The sequence below is a fragment of the Chrysemys picta genome, chromosome 9 (assembly GCF_011386835.1).
Source record: "Chrysemys picta bellii isolate R12L10 chromosome 9, ASM1138683v2, whole genome shotgun sequence".
Classification (NCBI taxonomy): domain Eukaryota; kingdom Metazoa; phylum Chordata; order Testudines; family Emydidae; genus Chrysemys; species Chrysemys picta.
In genome coordinates, this window is record NC_088799.1 from 94,016,515 (window position 1) to 94,036,404 (window position 19,890).

Here is a 19,890-nt window from a genome sequence, read left to right on the forward strand (position 1 = left end):
GCAGCTGTTTAATTAAATATGAGGGTTACCTTAGTGTGCAGGTCTGCAGTCACACAACAGCATGTTTCATACTGCTGCTTTCCTGCAAGTGTCACCTCCCCACCACCACCACCGACACTGAGAAAATCACTAAAGTCACAGTAGGATCATGAAAGTGGCTGTCAGCTCAAGGATCTGAGTACCTGCCCTTCCACCAGAGCCAGTGCAGAGGGGCCGCGGTGAGAGCAGAGCGCCCTGCTGCCAGCTCTGCACCCATTGCCCTGGCACGCCAGGGGTTGGTGCTGCAGGGTGAGGACTAAGTACATGACAGGCTGGCCACTGGGCCTGACCTTGTGCCTGCACAGCTGCTGCCATCTAGTCTCAGCCTGGTTTCTCTTCCTCTCTCATTCTTGGTCTCCTCTCCACCTCCCCCTTCCCCGCCCACCTGTCTCATTTTGTCTTTCTGTCCCAGTTTCTATTGCCCACATGTCTCGGGGTGGAGGTTAGGCTCCGCGGGGGCAGGCACACAGAAGAGCAAACTGGTCTGGTCCTGGGTCTCTAAGGGCACGTCCACGCTACAAAATTAAGTCGCCCTAATGTACATCAGCATGCGGCCACCGCAGTAATTACATCGCTTGTGCGTGTCTACATTTCGCTCTGTGTGTCGGCAGTGCGAGTTCTCACCAGCAGCCCTTGCACCGACGGCACTGTCAGTGTGGGGTGTGTGGGATGGCTTCTGAAAGCCAGCCACAGTCGATGTAACCAAGGCAGTGTCATTGACCTAACGACATAGACACTGACTCTACACCGCTCGTGGAGGTGAAGTCGGGTCGGCGTAGCGGGCGAGTTACATCCGTGGGAGCGAAGTTCTAGAGTAGACACTTACAGAGTTAGTATCAGAGGGGTAGCCATGTTAGTCTGAATCTGTAAAAAGCAACAGAGGGTCCTGTGGCATCTTTAAGACTAACAGAAGTACTGGGAGCATAAGCTTTCGTGGGGAAGAACCTCACTTCTTCAGATGCAAGATGACTTGCATCTGAAGCAGTGAGGTTCTTCCCCACGAAAGCTTATGCTCCCAATACTTCTGTTAGTCTTAAAGGTGCCACAGGACCTCTGTTGCTTTTTACAGAGTTAGGTTGACGTAAGCTGTTTCTAACTCTGTAGTGTAGACCAGGGCATAGTCTGTATTCAAGAGCCCAGGTGGCTGGCCTGCCGCCCTAGGAACAGGGGAGCTCTAGGATGCGTTTGCAGTAGGGGGTGGGGCGAGTCCACCTTCCTCCCACCCTGGCTGGGGCAGGCTGCAGGGCATGGCGCAGGTTACTGAAAGCAGTGGATTCAGTCAGGTGATGGGGGGCAGACCTGAGGCCCTTGCATTAGGAACAGCACTGCTGTTGGCTTTGATCCCCAACAGGCACCAATGACTGAGAATCCCATGCTGGCAGCATCAGCCCTAACGCCCCTTGTCTTTCTTCCAGGTGGCAGCGACTACGATGCAGGTAAGTAGCGACGACAGAAGCCCAGCTCCGTTCAGCCCCAGACCGACCCTGCTATCATGGCATCTCCGAGCAACGAACACACGCAAACACCCGGCCCCTGCCCCTGCCCACCACATTTCTCAGACTAGTTTGCTTAAGAGGCTATGGGTGAGAAATCCTGGCCAGACCTAGTGTGTGCAGAATAGTCCAGGTGGCCTGGGGGAAGGGAGAGAACAGCTAGATCCCTGGAATAATCATTTTGGACCCTGATACGTATTTAAGCACAACATCCGCTCCTCTGCTTTGTAGGCACCACCGCCGAGACTGGGACAATAGCAGGAATAGTCAGTGCTCTTGTCGTGGCATTGGTTGGCGCCGTCTCCAGTTACATTTCCTATCAGCAAAAGAAGTTTTGCTTCAGCATACAACGTAAGTGGTTCAAACGCTCTAAGCAGAGCACAGAGCCTGCTGGGGAAAGAGGAGGAAAGACACCCTCGCCTGTGGGTCCTCATGAGGTGCAGCAACCCTCCCCCTTTCTGTGCAAGAGGAGGGGGCTGCGGCCCTTGGGGAGAGCCCACCAGGGATTTGCCGGGGGGCAACCCCACCTGGAATCCTCAGAGAAGTTAACACACCCTGAGACTGCAGTAACCTCGGGGCTGTGGTACCCACCATGCATGGGAGCGCCAGCGGCATCAGTTCATGGGAACGGTGCTGCTTGGCTGTCTTCCTAGCCAGGAGGCCCAAATTGTTTATCAGCCCCCTGCTGCTGCTCTGCATGGTAACTAGCTAAAAGACTCAGTTTGTGAAAAGGGGCCCTCCTCATTACCCTGGAGATGGGTGGGGGAAAGGCAGGAGAGGGGAGCAGAGGCAACATGAGAAGGTCTAGGCGGGAAGCAAGCCTGTGTGTATACACCCAAGGCCTCCATCACAATCTCGCTTTGGCATAGCCTCAGGAGCCAAGCTGTACCTTGGGACATTCAGGAACAAGAAGAGTGACGGGAGAGACTGGAGTGGTATTTGTTATTATTGACTGAAATGATCCCTGTGGCGGGGGAGAAGACACATCCCCACCCCACAAACCTGGCTCACTAGCAGGCCGAGGAACGTCGTAAGGATAAAGCATTCATTGGAAATGGAAACCACATCTGTCAGCTCTAGCTCTTGCAAGGGGGCGGCTTTGTTCCACCCCACGCAGGAACTCTGGATCTGAAAGTTTTTTTTCTTATAACATTAACCATTCGATCGACCAAAACTATTCAAACCCACCATTTGATAAGGGCGGCAGCTCCTCCAGCAGCTACACCCCTCGCCAGTGTCAGCTGCCTCTGCACATGGAATTGTTGACTGAACATGCACACACATTAGTCCTGACTCAAAAGCTTAAGCCAAACAGCCAGCATGTTCTTCCAGCTTGAAGTGATGGCACTACAGCATTTCATTACAGTCTAAGACTGTCCTGGGGTAGGATCTGTCCAGACTGCAGCACCCAACGAATGACGTAGGAACATACCATAGACTGAGGAATAAGAAAGAGGAAATATCACCGGAGTTGAAAACTTACCAGTAGGCAGAGAGAGGAGATACAGCAAGCAGTGGCTGATTCCAAAATGGCCTCTCTAGAGCCTGTCAAATTTAAAGGACTAACCGCAGAAAGGCATGCTGGGAAAAAGAAGTTCCTATAAAAGGAAAAAGCCTGCAGTGGGAGTCATAAAGGAAGTGGCTATAGCAGTATTGCATCCACATAATTGTATTTAATAGCTCCAGGTTCTTCCCTCCTCCCCAGGCAGCTGTTCGTATAGTTCAGTTGTAAAGATTGCCTTTCAAAATAAATGTTTCCATTCTTTTCCCAATGGGAAAAGAATGAATGCAGTAGGCCACGAGCAATCCTACAAAAAGCAAGGAAAGCGGAAGGAGACGGTTTCAGGGAGGAAATGGATTACACTTCAACACCTGTTTCTGTAAAGCATCTTTGATTGTGAACACTTCACAGCATTAGGCCCTGATCCTGTAAGTTCCTTCCCCTGGACAGACTTTTCAGGATCTGCCCCTTAGCTAACCCAGTTGTAGAGTTAAGTAATAACAGCAGAGAGGGACACACCGAGATGTAGCTACTGGGGTGGGGGGGCTATCGTTAATTTTGAGATGAGGTTTGGAAAGAAGCTATTCAATCCAGATGGCAGGTGCACCAAGCACAGCTAGGTTGTGGGAAGGGGCTCACACTACACAGGTGGAGGGAGGAGAGGAGAGGAGACAAGGCCCTTGAGAGAAGGGGAAGGACATTGCAACACATGGGGGATTCTAAAAGGTCTGTCTCTGAGGCTGGGCAGGCGAGTTCCTTTGGGTGTGAGAGAGAGGGTGAGCAGCAGCATTCAGCAGCTGCTGGAGACCTAGGAATGGGCGATGGTAAAGGAGGGAGTTGCAGAATCCAAGGCAAGCGGTGGCAAGAGCCTGGCCTAGGCAACCGTTCTCAAACCCTTCCATAGGGCGAGTCACAAGAGTGGGTGTTTGTGGACACCTCTCTGGCCCCTGACCCACCTCCCTCTCCCACTCCGTCATGTAACATCCACAGCAGTTGTATGCATAGAGAAGAGCATTGGGGAAAGTGCTTGGTGTAGTTTAAGTAGCTGCCTTTAATGTGATATAGCAACTGGAGTGAGCCCTAGCCACCTCTGGGCTCACCTCTGAACACTGGTGGTCTGGAGCCCACAGGGTGGGACCCACTGCTGGGGCTTCCAAGGAGTATTATAAACAACCAGAAAAGCTAATTTAAAATTAATCAACTAAAATCCCTTGAGTGTCTCCTTCACTATCGGGGCAGAAACGTACCTTGAAACACTGCTATTTTCCTGGCTGGGGCTGTGACAAACAGGTGAGAGTTTTGGAAAATTAGATCAGCAGGAAAAGTCGAATGAATGTGATAGAATAAAATGCCCTTGTTTGTTCCCCCCCATTTAAATGATATTTTGGAAAGAATAAATAATAAAAAATAAAGGCTTTGATAAAAGGGAAGCTGAAAGAAGCAAAGCCCAGAAAGGCAGCAGGAAATTAAAGTTAATTATAAAGGAGGATTAATTTAAGCCATCAGACATGGCATGCTGGGATAATGTCAGGCCTTAGATGCATTGCAATGCATGACAGAAATCTGAGAGCAGTCAGCAGTGGCAGAACTGGCTTTTTATTGAAAAACATAAATTGTGTTTGGTGTTATCCCAGCAAAACACATGTCTTGGGGGAGGCTGCTGTGTTATGCAATGACCGCGCGCTGGGAGCACAAAGGAACACTAGGTTGTTTGTCTGTGTGTGTGTGTCTCTGTCTGTCCAGTGGTGAGGGTGTGGGCTCTGTTTGCATTTTTGATCTCATTTGGACTGGAACATTCATGCACTCTTCATGTTTTTATCAATGACTGATGCAAAGTTTTCCCCATAACCTTTACCCCTCTCTGTACTTTAACCCCCATCACCTTGGTACCTAGGAGCATCAAGATGATTTAGGGGAGCTTTGTGCTACCAGTGCGCCGTGATGGCAGCAAGGGCAGAGCAGGGCTAACATTTAATGACCACATAGCTCCGTTCTGCCCCAGTGCCAGGTCAGACATGCAGCAGCTGCCTGGCCAATGCCTCTGCGATAAAGTCTTTAGTTACAGCCGAGGGCTGGATGGTTTTATGGTTAAGGCACAGGCCTGGGCTGTGTAGATCTGGATTTGAGGCTGAGCTTTTCCACAGACTCCCTATTTGGGGTGGGGAGGGCAAGACACTTAGGCCCAGAACTTCTAAGGCATTTAGGCACCTAACGCTCATTGAACTCTTGTGCCTAAATCTCTCTGCCTCAATTCTCCATTTATAAAATGGGGATATTACTGCTCTAGCTCACAGAGCGAGTAGCAAGGACAAATATGCCATGAGGCCTAGTATTATACCCGGCACTAAAGAAACTATGGCCTATTACATGGATATGAAAAGAAATTTGGCTAAAAGGGCGAAGGCATGTACACTGCAGGCATGGGGAAGCCAAAATGCACTCGCTTGGCAGATAGGATGCGACCCTTACACCTGAGCAGGTACTCTGGAAGATAGAAGTAGTTGCCAAACCAAACGACTGGTCACTTATGTGAGTTCCCTATCACTCAATGGCAAACGACTAAGGCACTCTTACCATGATGGGTGGGTTTGTTTCTAGATTCTGTGGGAGTAGTTAATTCATCGGGGGGTCTCTGCCCTAGCCTTGCAGGGTGATCTTACGCCAATCAATTAACCTTCGTATGCCACGGTGTATATGGCAGGTAACAGTCACTAGCTGATAGGGTGGCTTGGGAGGCTCCAAGCATGTGACATGTTTTGAGCCCCTCCCACAGTAATGTTATTCCTGCTATTAGTGCGAATCACTAGAAAACCGATGACCAAGGGAGCTGGGAAGGGAGATAGTCTGAGCCTCTCAGTGCAGATCGCTCTCCTATTTGCTTTCGCGGGAATTGCGGGCTCTCACCGTGTCAGGCCCAGTGCGGCAAGGGAGCTGTAGAAGTGCAGTGCCCTGGCGAAAGAAAGGCCTTGCTCCAACTGGTGAAAGAGAGGGGTGTGAATAATGCAGATGATGCTTTTTAATGGAGCCAGGTGCCCAGCTCCCATTGGCTGCATGGCACATAATTCCCTTAGGCTTCTTTGAAATGCCCAGCCTTACGCCAAGTCTCCTCTCGATAAGTGTGACCAGTAGGTGTGGCGTTTTCCCATGTAACTGCTCAGTAGCCTAGAAATACCAACATTGCTCTGTTTGACTGTGGCCTGTCAGAACTCCCCTAAACCAACAGCAGACACTGAAATGTTTTTGTGTGTCTTGTTCCCTGCAGCCATCACTTTCTGCCAGTTGCAGTAATAGGCTAATTCCCATTCTCCTGACCCCCACAAGTAGTCTCGTTGATTTTATTGTGACGCAAGGGAATAGAACTAGGCCAATAAAGCAACTAGTTCCTCGCACAGTGTCCGACCAGCCCCCAGAATTTACTTTGCCCAAAACTATGAAGCCTCTGGGGGGTCTGCTGTCCTGGTTGTCAGGGTGGCTAACCCTGATGTGGATTCAAACCATTGTTAAACAGTAGCCCAGGCATGCCTTTCACATTCAGCAGCGCGACTCCTGCGCTGTGACCTCACTGTTGTTTTGAAATGACTCAGCCACGCCTAGCAGGCCCCGTTGAATTATTTTCCTACTCTGAATCCCAGCTGCGCTCATCATGCTGTTAGTTGCTGTACGTGACACCTCGTCTATACTAAGTACACACAGTGTGACAGGCGTAGATCCAGTTCCAATGAACAGGATGGAGTTGTAGCCACACAGAAGCTTTTTTTCATAACACAACCGTGTCTCCAGCCGTGACTGTGGTTCCCCCCCCACCCCTGCATTCCAGGACCAGATGGCTAGCTGGCCCGTGTTGCCTAGCGGTCGTGCAGAAGAAGCAATGCTCTGGGCTGGCCTGCCATAGGGCGCTGGGAGGAAGGAAGGCTGGCCAAGCTGGTAACATAAGTATGGTTAGAGGGGTCTTCCTACTGTTAAAATCAGTATTACAGCCGGATCCCAGCCTACATCATGTAATGACCATGTTGTGCGTGGACACAAATGACAGCAGCACCTGGTTACAAACTGGGTGAACGTTTATAATGCAGCCAGGGCCGTAGGGTGTAGCTTGGCTTGTTGTGTGAGTTCTGTTCCAGAGGCTGTGTTCCGTGCTAAGACTTGTATGTTATCGTTCAAAGCGGCAGAGGGGCAAGGTAAAACGGGCCTTGCATCTCCACCCAGTTTGCTCTCCTGCTTAAGCCTTGAAACCCTCATTTTACCCCGTTTCCTCCCCCTCCCCCCCAATTGAGCATGTTTGGCACAGTTTCCTCCCTTGCAACTCTGTTCCCAGTGCAAGCTGCTCAGTTTGCCCGTCACTGTTCCGCTGCAGGGGGGTTGTTGCAGCGCTCTTATGAAATACGCCTTAACTGAGCTTGTATATAGCAGAAAAGCAAATCAACTGTCTGAATGTGAAGTGTGTGTGGGGGTATGAAATAGTAAGAGTGTCCTCTTTAGACCAGAGATGAGCAGAAGTAGGTGAGTAGCTGCGATCTCATAGCAGGTCTCACTTCCCAGCAAAAGCCTGTAAGGTGCGTGTACAATGTGTGTGTACACACAAACACACACATGCATGTTGCACACACACACAACTGTAGCACTGAATGACTATGCCTAAAGAAAACATGTCGGTAAGTAACCCCTTCACTGCTGGACTTCCTGGGGTATTTCTGTCCTGGTATTCGAAGGGGATGCTCCATTGAAATCAACGGAGCCCTAAGATGTTGCAGGTAGGGGCTGCAGCAATGTCATGCCTCTGACCTATTCCCACATGCACTGTGAATAAAAGGGCAGAAAGGCAAGGGTGGTGAAGTGCCAGGCGGCGGTGGCTGGCTCCTCTCTGCCCTACCCTGTACCTCTAGCCTGTTGAAAGTAGGAGATCCTGGGCCAGATTGGTGGAAGTGAGCCCAGCGCCACTGAAGTCAAGGCAGTTTCAATGGCTTGTTGCCAATGATGAGTTTGGCTCCCTCAGTTTATTCACAACAGTGCTTGGCTTCCCCACCCTACCTCAGCTCCCAGCCTAGCATGATGTGCTACTGAAACGAAGAGCCTTACTAATTGCTTCAAACGTTGAAAACGTTTTGCATTTAAAGCCCGACCTCCCACAAGTTTGGGAACCTCAGTGCGGTTTTGCTTCATAAACAACACAGGCTTGCTCTAGACCGCTTCTTTTACCCACGCGTTGGTAAGATTCCTCTGCATAATTTAGCATTTGGTGAGAACTATACCTTACTGTCTCCTTCCCCATCTGACTCTCTTTATCATCACTTCACAGAGGGTCTTAACGCAGAGTACGTGAAAGGAGAAAACACAGAAGCTGTTGTAACTGAAGAACCTCAAGGTGAGAGCTTTTTTTGGCACCGCTCTTAATCTTTCTGAACGGTGGCTTTCGCAACTCCTGCTCAACATCAGTACATGTCCCCATTGTAAGTGTCTCACACGTCAGCCAGGCCTTCCTCTCTCTGTTAAGCAAGTCATAGCAAATATAACGGATGACGCTGCCACTTGCCATAAAACATCCACAGCAGCGTTTGCTTCCTTACTGCATGCACGAAAGAGATTTATAAATCCAGGGGCTTCAGAGCCTGATCCTGCAAACAATGGGCCTTAATACTTTGCCACTGTGCTTGTCATCTATGGCTCTTGAAGTACTTTACAAAAGGAAGGCATCATCCCTGTTTTAAAGATGGGAAAACATAGGCACAAAGATGAAAGGATTTTCCCCAAGGCCACAGAGCACCTCCCACCATTGACTCCTTGTATTTTAAGACTTTAATATGTTGTTGTCTTCATGGTGATTCTTTTTTCCCCCTCCAGTTAAATATTCAGTCCTCGAAACACAGTCAGCAGAGCCGCCACCACCACAAGACACTGCGAAGGTCTAAAGCGTGGCCTTGGGCTGGAAGAGAATCAGTCACACACAAAACCATCTCACATGCTTGTAATTCAGCTTTTTATTTAATTTGGATCCAAGCTAGTTAATGTGTATTTAGACTAGAAGTGGCTTCTTGTTGATATAGGCGGTAGGGCTAGAACGTCAGTGTCTTTTTATGTTTTTGTAAAGAGTTGTACGTTTACATGGAATTTAATAATGTAGGATTGATTACACGTTGTGTACAAAACAACAAAAGGTGCTTCAATAGCCTTTCAAGCACTGTTTAGGATTTTCACGTTCGGGACAAGCAGCTGGGATAATGTCTTTTTCAAAGCATGCCAGAGCGTACAGGTGTGAGGACGATAAAGTGCCTGTAAAATAACGATCCAAAGCAAACCATGCAAGAACCTTTGTAAATCACTTCCAGTCAATTTCTGCCATCAGCTATGCGCATGCAGTGTCCAGTGGCAGCAGCGAAAATTGTGTGTGTAGCTGAGGGTAGATTTTGCTCCTTAGAGTAGCTACACCTAAAAATAAAGTGCCTATGGGTAGATCCTCATTTAGGGGCCCAGCCTGGGGGGTAACAAAGGCCTCTACTCATTGGAGTCACAGAGTTGAGGGTGCACATCATCTCACTACTAGGCTTCTACCCACCTTTAAGGACCCGATTTTGATACCAGATAACTATTCCTTGACTTTAGCAAAGCTTTTGGTACGGTCTCCCACAGTATTCTTGCCGCCAAGTTAAGGAAGTATGGGCTGGATGAATGGACTGTAAGGTAGATAGAAAGCTGGCTAGATCATTGGGGTCAATGGGTAGTGATCAATGGCTCCATGTCTAGTTGGCAGCCGGTTTCAAACGGAGTGCCCCAAAGGTCGGTCCTGGGGACAGTTTTGTTTAATATCTTTATTAATGATCTGGAGGATGGTGTGGACTGCACTCTCAGCAGGTTTGCAGATGACACTAAACTGGGAGGCGTGGTAGATACACTGGAGGGTAGGGATCGGATACAGAGGGACCTAGACAAATTAGAGGATTGGGCCAAAAAAAACCTGATGAGGTTCCACAAGGACAAGTGCAGAGTCCTGCACTTAGGACGGAAGAATCCTATGCACAGCTACAGACTAGGGACCGAATGGCTAGGTAGCAGTTCTGCAGAAAAGGACCTAGGGGTCACAGTGGGCGAGAAGCTGGATATGAGTCAACAGTGTGCTCTTGTTGCCAAGAAGGCTAACAGCATTTTGGGCTGTATAAGTAGGGGTATTGCCAGCAGATCCAGGAACGTGATCGTTCCCCTTTATTCGACATTGGTGAGGCCTCATCTGGAGTACTGTGTCCAGTTTTGGGCCCCATGCTACAAGAAGGATGTGGAAAAATTGGAAAGAGTCCAGTGGAGGGCAACAAAAATGATTAGGGGTCTGGAGCACATGACTTATGAGGAGAGGCTGAGGGAACTGGGATTGTTTAGTCTGCAGAAGAGAAGAATGAGGGGGGATTTGATAGCTGCTTTCAACTACCTGAAGGGGGGTTCCAAAGAGGATGGAGCTCGGCTGTTCTCAGTGGTGGCAGATGACAGAACAAGGAGCAATGGTCTCAAGTTGCAGTGCGGGAGGTCTAGGTTGGATATTAGGAAACACTATTTCACTAGGAGGGTGGTGAAGCACTGGAATGGGTTACCTAGGGAGGTGGTAGAATCTCCTTCCTGAGAGGTTTTTAAGGCCCAGCTTGACAAAGCCCTGGCTGGGATGATTTAGTTGGGGATTGGTCTTGCTTTGAGCAGGGGGTTGGACTAGATGACCTCCTGAGGCCCCTTCCAACCCTGATATTCTATGATTCTATGATAACGATACAGATCATTGCGGTATGGGATTTTGGCAGGTAACACTGCCATATATGGTTGTGGCTGAGATGGGCATTGAGCCTCGAGTGCCAGGGTTTGGCTATGACAACACTGAAACTTCTGCATTGTCGCTGAGATTAACTGAAACCTGTGCACACTTTGTATGGATTTAGGGACAGGTTCAGATCTCATTTATCCAGAGTCACTTGACTTCAGAGAGAGCTGAGTTAAAACTAATCGAGTGTTTTTAAAAAGATCACGTAATTAACCTGTGAAACTCACTGCCACAAGATAGCCATTAAGAGTTTAGCAAAATTAAAAACCCCAACTATGCAGTATGGCTGATCAGCACATGCATAGTTATTTTAGCTGGAGGGAAAGGGGGATGTAAAGCCTCATGCTTCAGGGCATAAGCTAACCTCTGAGAATGGTTAGGAAGAAACTGCCACTGACGGTAGCATTATCCTCTATGGGGTTTCTTACACCTTCCTCTGAAGCATTTGATGCTGGCCACTGACAGGATACTGTACTCCAGCTGAAGCAGCGCTCTGATCTGTGTTCCTGTTTAACTGAGATTGATTCTGGCCTCTGGTAGCTTGACTATCACTTGTTACAACTTTTTTTTTTCTTTATGCCCCTTTCATTGCTGCTAAAATGTGGACACTGCCACGTGCCAATACATTTTTCAAAATTAGCCGAATTGGGAAAAGGAGGCTTTGAAACAAAGGAAAAGTCTTCACTTTCTCAAGTGGAAAAGGTACAAAGTGTTTATAGAATCAGGACGTGTGTACATTTTGTAATGTTTTGCAAAAATCCCCATTATGTGAAAGGGAAGCAGCAGCCGAGTAAGAGTGTCTAGTTTTCGGTTTGATGTACACGCTCAATTTTCATGAAGGGACTTACATGGGGCCTTGCCTGTAGGTATTTGTATAAGCCTAGGGACATTTCTGTGTAACAATCTCATTTAAAGGAAAGTACCTAGGAGCATTGTAAATGTTTTGCAGCAGCTGTACAATTCCTTATGCTCTGTTTTTTGACACATGCATTTCAAAAGCCTTATAAGAGCTTTACAGGCAGAAATACATTGTTTTATGAATGCGTTTGTATTACAAAACAAAATGTAATAAGCTATTTCCAAAGTTCTCATTTAACTATTGGCTTCTATGGAACTGGAGCAGGAAAAATAGACAAGGAATACAGCATTCATGCTTGCTTAGATACTCTAGAGTAGGTTTATCAAGGAGGAAATGTGGTTTGTAGAATTTTGAAGAGCACATAAAGAAACCCAGATGCTAACGAAGCCACAAAGCTGAATTCGTATGACTGTAGATTTCCAAATAGTGTAGTTTGTTTCTTTCCTAGCCAAACTTTTTTGAAAGCTGTAGTATAAAAGCATTTTTAGATAAATAGTGGAGATAAAGGTTAGTATATGGCACTGGTACAACACCAGGAACCATTTTCTCGGGTAGATCAAGTGAACATAATTCCATATTTCATTTTTGCCGATGAAAGAAAGTGTTTTCATGAGTATAGATTGTCAATGTTGTTGCATTTCTATTACTGCTCTGTACAATCACTGTGTGTGTCTACTGTACAGTGGATTGGCGTGTTGCTTACTTTAGGAGAGACCACTTAACCCTTGCAGGGAAAGTGTTAAAAAACTAGAACACTTGAGACCTGTTAATAATTCACAAATATTGCCATTTTCTATTTTAAAGTAGTTTCTCTGAGAAGAATACCAGGTTTTAGAACTCAGAAGTAGATTGCACAGAACCTGCTTTTTCCCCCACAGCCTTTTCTAGGATTCTGGTAAGCAGTTATGCCTTAATGTAATTTATAATTACAATATCAGAAAAAGTACGTATATGCACAGCAGAACTCCTGTTCCAAGTTTACAATAGCATAATTTGGCATCTAGGAGAAGGAGGGCTTTAAAGAGGAGACTACATTAAAAAAAGTAAGACTTAGCCAAAGGCCTATCTTCAACAAGGTTAGCAAATTGGACAAAAAATCCAAATCAGTCTAGGACTATCATGATGTACTAAATATCAAACTAAAGAACAATTGCTCTGTTTTTTGTTACATTCTTTCTCCCCATCCTTCATCTCTGGATTGTCTGTTCAGTCTCTGGAGGGGCAACCACCATCTGTACAGCACCTCAAATCATTCTTATTTGTAACTTCTCAGTAGCGGTGCAAGTTATGTTTTACTTTATGCTCCAGGGGAATTTGATAGGGCTGTTACTTCCCTACTAAAGACCTTCATATTTAGAAACAGGTGACAACTTTAAAAAAAAAAAAAAGCCCTGCACTGAAACGCTGCATACATGATCTGAGCCACATTCCCCTTTAAAGTATCCAGTGAAAAATATTTGCAAGTCGAACGTGGTAGGATACAGGAAAAATGTGACATGGCCCAACGCTAAGTGAAATGATTTAACTTTCTGTTAGTCCAAAATATAGCCGAGGACCTGCGGGAAGGTTATATGCTGCCTGTGCTGTAGCCAGGCACTCACCACGCCCTGCTTTTTGGAGGCTAACAGACCACTTCTAATTAAAGTCCATTTGTTTTCTGTACATTCATGAAACGCATCCTTGACAAGAAACCCTCTCTAGTCACATAAAGCTTTCGTTTGTTACTATAGTAGTGACGTGCATTTTCCTTTGGTAAAGTTGTAATTGTCCTTTCAAGCCAGAGTATTGTGACATTCGGTTTTGACTGGACACTTTTTACTACACCTTCGGAAGCTCTTATTAAAATCTCCCATTTTCATGTAACCCAGTAGTACATATTCTTAATGACTTATTTTGTTGTGGTAAAAGTGGAATTAGTCCATGAGAACCATTTAAAATTAAGAAAACATTAAGATTTAAAGTGGAAAGACAGTCTTGGCTGTTAAACATTGCTTGTGTGACAAGTGACGTTCAGAAACCATATGGATGAAATTAGATAAAGAGTAAATTAAATTATTTCTTTGAATAAAAGCAAGGCATACAGTTTACTAAGGCAGAATTGATCTGTACCAAATGAAATTTGTGTATTATGCTGTGAAAAGGCAGACTCATTTTGCTAAAGTGCATATAAGGCTTATAGGGAAAATCAGAATTTGATTGCTGAACTACCATTGGAAAACTATGAATAAAACAGACTGACTCATACAGTGACATTTTGGTACTGTGTGTTTTCTTTGTGTTTGACAAAAATAGGAAAAAGGTGGAAGAGTATTTTTTTATATATATATATTCCTGCATAAAAGCCCTACTAAAGCTACTTCAACTATTTTTTTCACACTAAGAGAACAGTGTTGGTTTTCTGAGAAAATAAACATTAGCTTGAAAATTTGCAATTAAGGATAAAATTGATGAGTATGGAAAAGCACTGGTAAAGTCACCCTAACAACCTTAATTCTGCCCCACCACTAGTCAACTCAGTGTAGCCAGTCTGGAATCCAGAGTTTTCCTGTAGAACCAAAGACTTCTGGCATACATGACTTTGGATTTGTACCTCCAGGTCTAATATGTGAAATTCCCCTGCAGTGGTGATTTCTAAACTTAAATATTTTGGCCCCAGATATGGTGACTCAGCATATCACCGTTTTTACATTTGATACTACTTGCTGCTGAGTAATTTTTGATGTAGAACAGTAGAAGCCCGTTCTCTCTAACAACTGCAGGTGATTAGATGGGCAGGAGAATTCTGGTGCAGTGATAATACTTAATTTGGCTTAAAGGTGACAAGTACAAAAATGGGGGTGTACCCTTTTCTCCTTTTTAGAATTTGTATATAAAAGTTTGTGTGTACAAATATTGTGAATTTCACATCTTGCCTTATTGGTTCTGCTGGATGTCTCCCTTAAAGGACTCAGCTGTGGACTGGGAAAGCTCTTAGCCCTTATTTTCACCTGGTAGTGCCAGTCATTCTGGTTTTATTAAATCCATGCGAAAGACTGAATAGCGGGTTTTATAATAAATAAATAAATAGATAGATAGATAGAAAGGAAGCAAATATAAACTACGGTATAACTACGGGGCAGGAGGGCTATGGAAACAGTTTAGTAAAAATGAAAGGGTGTTCTGCTTTGTTTTTTAAACAGAATTAAACTTAACCAATGAGGGGGGAAAAGGGTTTCACAAAGTGTCGTTCAGCTCTGAAATGTGACTTCTGTATTGCTCCGACACCTTAAAAAATTTGGAGAGTTTAGGTTTAGCTACCTACCAGTGCTTCAGACCCATTCTGGGGTTCCTGAGACATGGTTCTCCACTCGTACGTCATCACTTGCAATAAAAGATTCTGCTGGTAAAATTTGCCTGCCTATGTCTGTACACACTTCCTTTGACTTCAGTAGATTTGTCCTGGTGTAGCAGAGGACAGATTTTGATCCAGCTACTGGAACACAGTTAACAATTCCATTGAAGATGCACCAGTCAGAACTGAACCTTGCTCCCTCTTACAGAATGCGTTGGCTCTGCTGTGTTAACAGGAGTAAAAAGTAATAATTAATTTTGTCATTTAGTGGGATAAGATGCTGAATGCTCACACAGGAAGCAGAGCTGAGAGATCATTTCACTTCGTCACTTTCCAGAGTAAAACCACACTTTGACCAACAGAAATACAAAAAAGCATCAGTTTGAAAACGAGCGACGGGATGGATCACTTGATGATTACCTGTTCTGTTCATTCCCTCTGGAGCACCTGGCATTGGCCACTGTTGGAAGACAGGACACTGGGCTACATGGACCTTTGGTCTGACCCAGTAGGGCTATTATGTTCTTATATACTGAGTTAAGTGTCTATATTAAAGTCAATTTTGCTTATTACTCCCATTATTTCAGGAGGATCCCTCATGTTATCCTTGCGATGACAGGGTCACTTGGGTATGTGGCACATGTAGACTATTTGTAGGAATGAGTGACACTTTTCTGTATAAAAATGAATCCATACATTGTAGCTGTGAGCATATAACGTTTAATATCTGAAAGTGCTACAGTTATTCCAACTATCCCTTTTACAATTATTATGGAGCACAATCTTTCATGATCACTAGCTCCAATAAAGAGAAAATTTCAAATTACTTTCTTTAAGTTTCATTTTAGAAACAGCCTGCTCTATTTCAGTAGACAGTTAAAATGCCATGCTAAATTTGAAGTACTAAGGAGTTTAATTCACAACTCAACATATTTTGCCAGTATAAAATTCACTGATGGTATATTGTTTTATAGTATTGTTTTTATATAAAAACCATCTTCCATCTTAATTATCTCTTATGAAAGGCCTGATTTAGATTAACAGATGTGGCATCTTGGTCCTTCTTAAACTATCCTGCTTCAGGTGTATAAACTATTGTAAAAATACATTTTACCATCACAAATAAACAGGACACATTGCAATATCATGCACTGTGCATAATAAACTTAGAAGACTGGATACAGAACTATCAACACAATTCACACTTGCAAAAGAAGTACTCACCAGTTTGTGTTATACACCACAGCTTTATGTACATAAGTGCACAGAACTGGGGAAAAAGGAGTGTGGCACAATGGCATATTTAGTACAATGACCTCACTGCACAGCCAAGCTAATTGCTGGGGCCTCCTTGTGGCGGATGGTCAGTGCAGATACTCCGTAGGGAAGGGATACCACCATCAGATAAAATGCACTGGTAAAGGATTTAGAGTGGAAACGGTGAGGGTAGGGAGGTTAGGGCTCCGATTATTAGAATAGCAGAGAGTTAACCCCCTGCTTTTTTATAGCCCCACCCCAAAAACCTAACCCTCTACCCTGCGGTGCTGGTGTCCCAGGGTATAGGCGGGGTGCCTTAAATTGAGCAGATAGCAGGTTGGCTAGGGACCTGGATGGATAATGCGGGAGCCCTCCCCCCACCTCCCGGCTGTATGTAAACAAGTGCGGCATTATCAGCTGGGTACTCCCGGACATTTAGGAATAAAGTTGCAGCCTAAGTCACATCCAGGGTCTCGTGTCCTCCTTCCAGCATAGCTGGACAATGGTTATCCATGTACAGTAAGAACTACAACTAGTGCATAGAACCAATTGATTCTCAAGAAGCAGGGTTAATTCCTCCTGGCAGCACTTGAATCATACAACTCAAGGCCAGCAAGTGGAGTTACATTATCTTGAATACTCAAAAGAGGAGGTTAGGATTCTTGTGAAATGTTGGTCAAGTAGGAAGGAGAAAAGGGAAAGTTCAAGCACGTTTTACTTCCACGCCTGCTGAGAAAGCAACTGCAGAATTATTTTTGAAAAAGGCTGCATGTCACTAATGGCATTGATCCAACAGTTCTGAAATAAAAATGGTTTGGGAGGGGATTGGAATAAAATGAGAAATAAAGATTTTATATAAAAATATGGATAAATGATTGAAAACAGAGAGAAAACATTGGCAGCATTTAAAAAAAAAAAACCAACCGTCTTTATTATTTCAAGGAAACCAATTAAGCGCCTATTATTTAAAAACATCAAAGTTGTAACAGTTTATATCTTCCAAAACATTTGGAGAGGCAGGATCAATTTTCTGAACCCATAACATGCAAATGAAGTGTGTGCATGTTTAACATCACATATGCATGTACATAAATGTGTGTATATGTTTAACAGGACACACTTAAAATACGTGGAACTATACAGACTATACAATTTACACAGTTCAATGTTCTTCTAATCCAAATTGCTAGAAAACAAGTTACTGAGTACAAGACAGACCTGATTAAGCTTACCCCTTATTCGTGAGGGTAAAACGGGACAATAAACGGTCAAAAGATTTATTTAAACTTGTAAAAAAAGGCATTAAAAAAATTAAAATCCATGCTTCACCAAATATATTACATCATACAAGTACCAGTAGGTGTGTATTAATTGGCAAATCCTGTTTACCTTCATTACCGTCCATTCTTAATGGCATATTTACTCAAAATGTAAAATTGGCTGCACTGGAAAATACTTAATTTAAAATCTGTTTCAAAGTGCATTACTTAAATACGTCCCCAAGAATAATAGCAGTTGCTCTAGATAAAAATAATGTACTGCATTAAATAAAGAGCTCCCATTCAGAAAATTTCTCTCAATGTTCTGATTAAACACAAACATTACATGGCATTTCATTTGGGTTTCTCAACCAGCCTCTGTACCCAAGGCAGCAAAAAGCCTCTCACATTATCTGTCTGACAGATGGATTCCTTTTTAAGATGGATAAATTGTTGGTTGCTCAAAATAAAGTTAATTTTACAATTGATGATTTAGCGAGAGATGTCAAAACACATACAGGAACTGCCAACTTCAGAAAATACCATCACAACTATTGAAGCTCTTTTTGGCCTCATCATAACAGGAACAGACACAAAGAATAAGGCATGTAGATTGATAGCAATTATAAGTCACTCACAATCCTTGGGAGACAGGGAAAATATTCCACCCGCCTCTAAGCATATATATGCAGATCACCTGCCATGAATGGTTTTACATGGCTTTTGTTGCACATCAGACAGAAGTGCGCACTGGGGTGGCTGAGTGAGAAGGAGATGACCCTCTATCTGAGGATGAAGAAATGGATCGTGTAGCAGCTTCTCGCTGCAAGTCTTCCACCTTCTTCTGAAGCTCAGCTCTGATGGCAAGTAACTCCTTAAGATTCTGATGAATTGGCATCTAGGGGTTTAACAGAAGAGAGCTATTTTTATTATAATAATTAGTTAACTTCTCAGTTATTAATACATCTGCTATTTTCTTCTGTTGTGACATGAGAAACCCCTAAGCTTCTTGTGAATTTCATTACATCTCAATATTAGGAGTGACTATTTCTCTATTTAACATCTGAAATGATAAATATTCTAGTCAACTTCCCCTCTCTCCCCGGTCGATCATGACTCAGTTGGTAAGGCCCCTATTCAGAAGGCGGTACACATTTATTGAAGGGATACCCAAAGACAAGGCAGGGGGGAAGTACAGGATGATTAAGGAAAAGCAAGTTACTTTAATAATGTACTTTTAATCAATTTTACCAATATTACTGTCAGTGAATGTATGAAACGCCTTCACCAGGAGTCTCTCATCTCCCATGAAATGAATTTGTTAAAAAATAAATAAAAAGTAAATTAATAATAAATGAAAAGCATTTTGCACCAGAATACAAACACTGGTCCACAATTCAATACCAAAGATGGAATTTAGAAAAAGAGAGGCCATATCCCTCAAAGTTGCCCCATAGTGCTTTGCACAGAAGAGTGACTGGATGCAGTTTAGTCCAACTGGCTGTAGTCTGAGACGGTCCTGTCCTTCTCAGGACCTCCAAATGATCACACAAGGCCTTTTCTTAATCTGTTGCTCCAGAGAACAGCCAACTTACTGTGTTCCTTGGCTCCATTCAAAGAAATTGGATCATTTGCCAATGGAACATATTTCCATGGTTTTGTATAGGGCAGCTTTACAAGCATTCGACCCCTCTCAGCCTGGGATTTAGCATCAGTCATTGTCACAGAGGTAGAAAAATGGCTTTTGCCTGTACAGGCCTCCCAGATTCATGCACTGATAAGCCTTTCGCAGAAGCAGGTTCAGGAGGAGTGGTGTCTTTTGCCCTTTCTGTGGCCTCTGAAGGGAGCCTTGTCTTTGGCTGAGTGCCTTTCCTTGAGTCATAAAAGGCATTGTTTCATGTCTACGTGAAGCAGTGGAACACAGCTGGGCAAGAGGAACACTCCTTTAACCCCATTTTTCTCACTAGATCTGGTGCCCTGGACAAAGCCCAGGGTGATCCTCCAAAGTGCAACAATAATAATGAAACAGCCAGAAAACTGCCAAACTTCAGACTGAGTCTACACTGTACTTTACCAAACTATTTACAACTATCTAGAGTAAGGAAGACAGATATTCTGCAAGTGCTGTCAGAAGAATAGAGAGGAACTCTAGGGCTGTTAGCCTAGAACTATGGAACGTTTGGCTTGAGAGAACTGCATTCATTCCTGACTGCTAGTTACTGCTCAGAAAGGATTCCAGGGCTACAGCGTTAAGCATGAAACTCCTAGAGCTGAGCTGTGTCAAGGAAAGAGGAAGTTTGCTTATGCCACTTCTGATACCCTGGAAGTCACTGGGTCAGCATCCTCCACTCACATGTGG

General features: G+C 44.5%; 3 protein-coding genes across 16 annotated transcripts in view; 1 reads left to right on the forward strand and 2 right to left on the reverse strand.

Annotated features, from left to right (window-relative positions):
• HMGB3 (high mobility group box 3) overlaps positions 1-3,096 on the reverse strand; it is a 136,059-nt gene extending 132,963 nt beyond the window's left edge. The window contains exon 1 of the mRNA XM_065557321.1: positions 3,016-3,096. The gene's annotated coding sequence lies outside the window, so the exon portion shown is untranslated. The remainder of the gene's footprint in view (positions 1-3,015) is intronic.
• CD99L2 (CD99 molecule like 2) overlaps positions 1-13,934 on the forward strand; it is a 95,590-nt gene extending 81,656 nt beyond the window's left edge. For 3 of the 4 annotated variants that reach the window (XM_005298990.5, XM_005298989.5, XM_005298988.5), the window contains 4 exons: positions 1,455-1,475; positions 1,764-1,883; positions 8,330-8,395; positions 8,872-13,934. In XM_005298990.5, coding sequence (XP_005299047.1) covers positions 1,455-1,475; positions 1,764-1,883; positions 8,330-8,395; positions 8,872-8,939 — 275 coding nt within the window. In that variant the 3' untranslated portion in view covers positions 8,940-13,934. The remainder of the gene's footprint in view (positions 1-1,454; positions 1,476-1,763; positions 1,884-8,329; positions 8,396-8,871) is intronic. The other variant, XM_042851111.2, reaches the window with a different exon arrangement.
• A 3,239-nt stretch (positions 13,935-17,173) lies between these two features.
• MTMR1 (myotubularin related protein 1) overlaps positions 17,174-19,890 on the reverse strand; it is a 52,770-nt gene continuing 50,053 nt past the window's right edge. For all 11 annotated transcript variants that reach the window (XM_065557312.1, XM_065557315.1, XM_065557313.1 and 8 more), the window contains one exon: positions 17,174-18,429. In XM_065557312.1, coding sequence (XP_065413384.1) covers positions 18,265-18,429 — 165 coding nt within the window. In that variant the 3' untranslated portion in view covers positions 17,174-18,264. The remainder of the gene's footprint in view (positions 18,430-19,890) is intronic.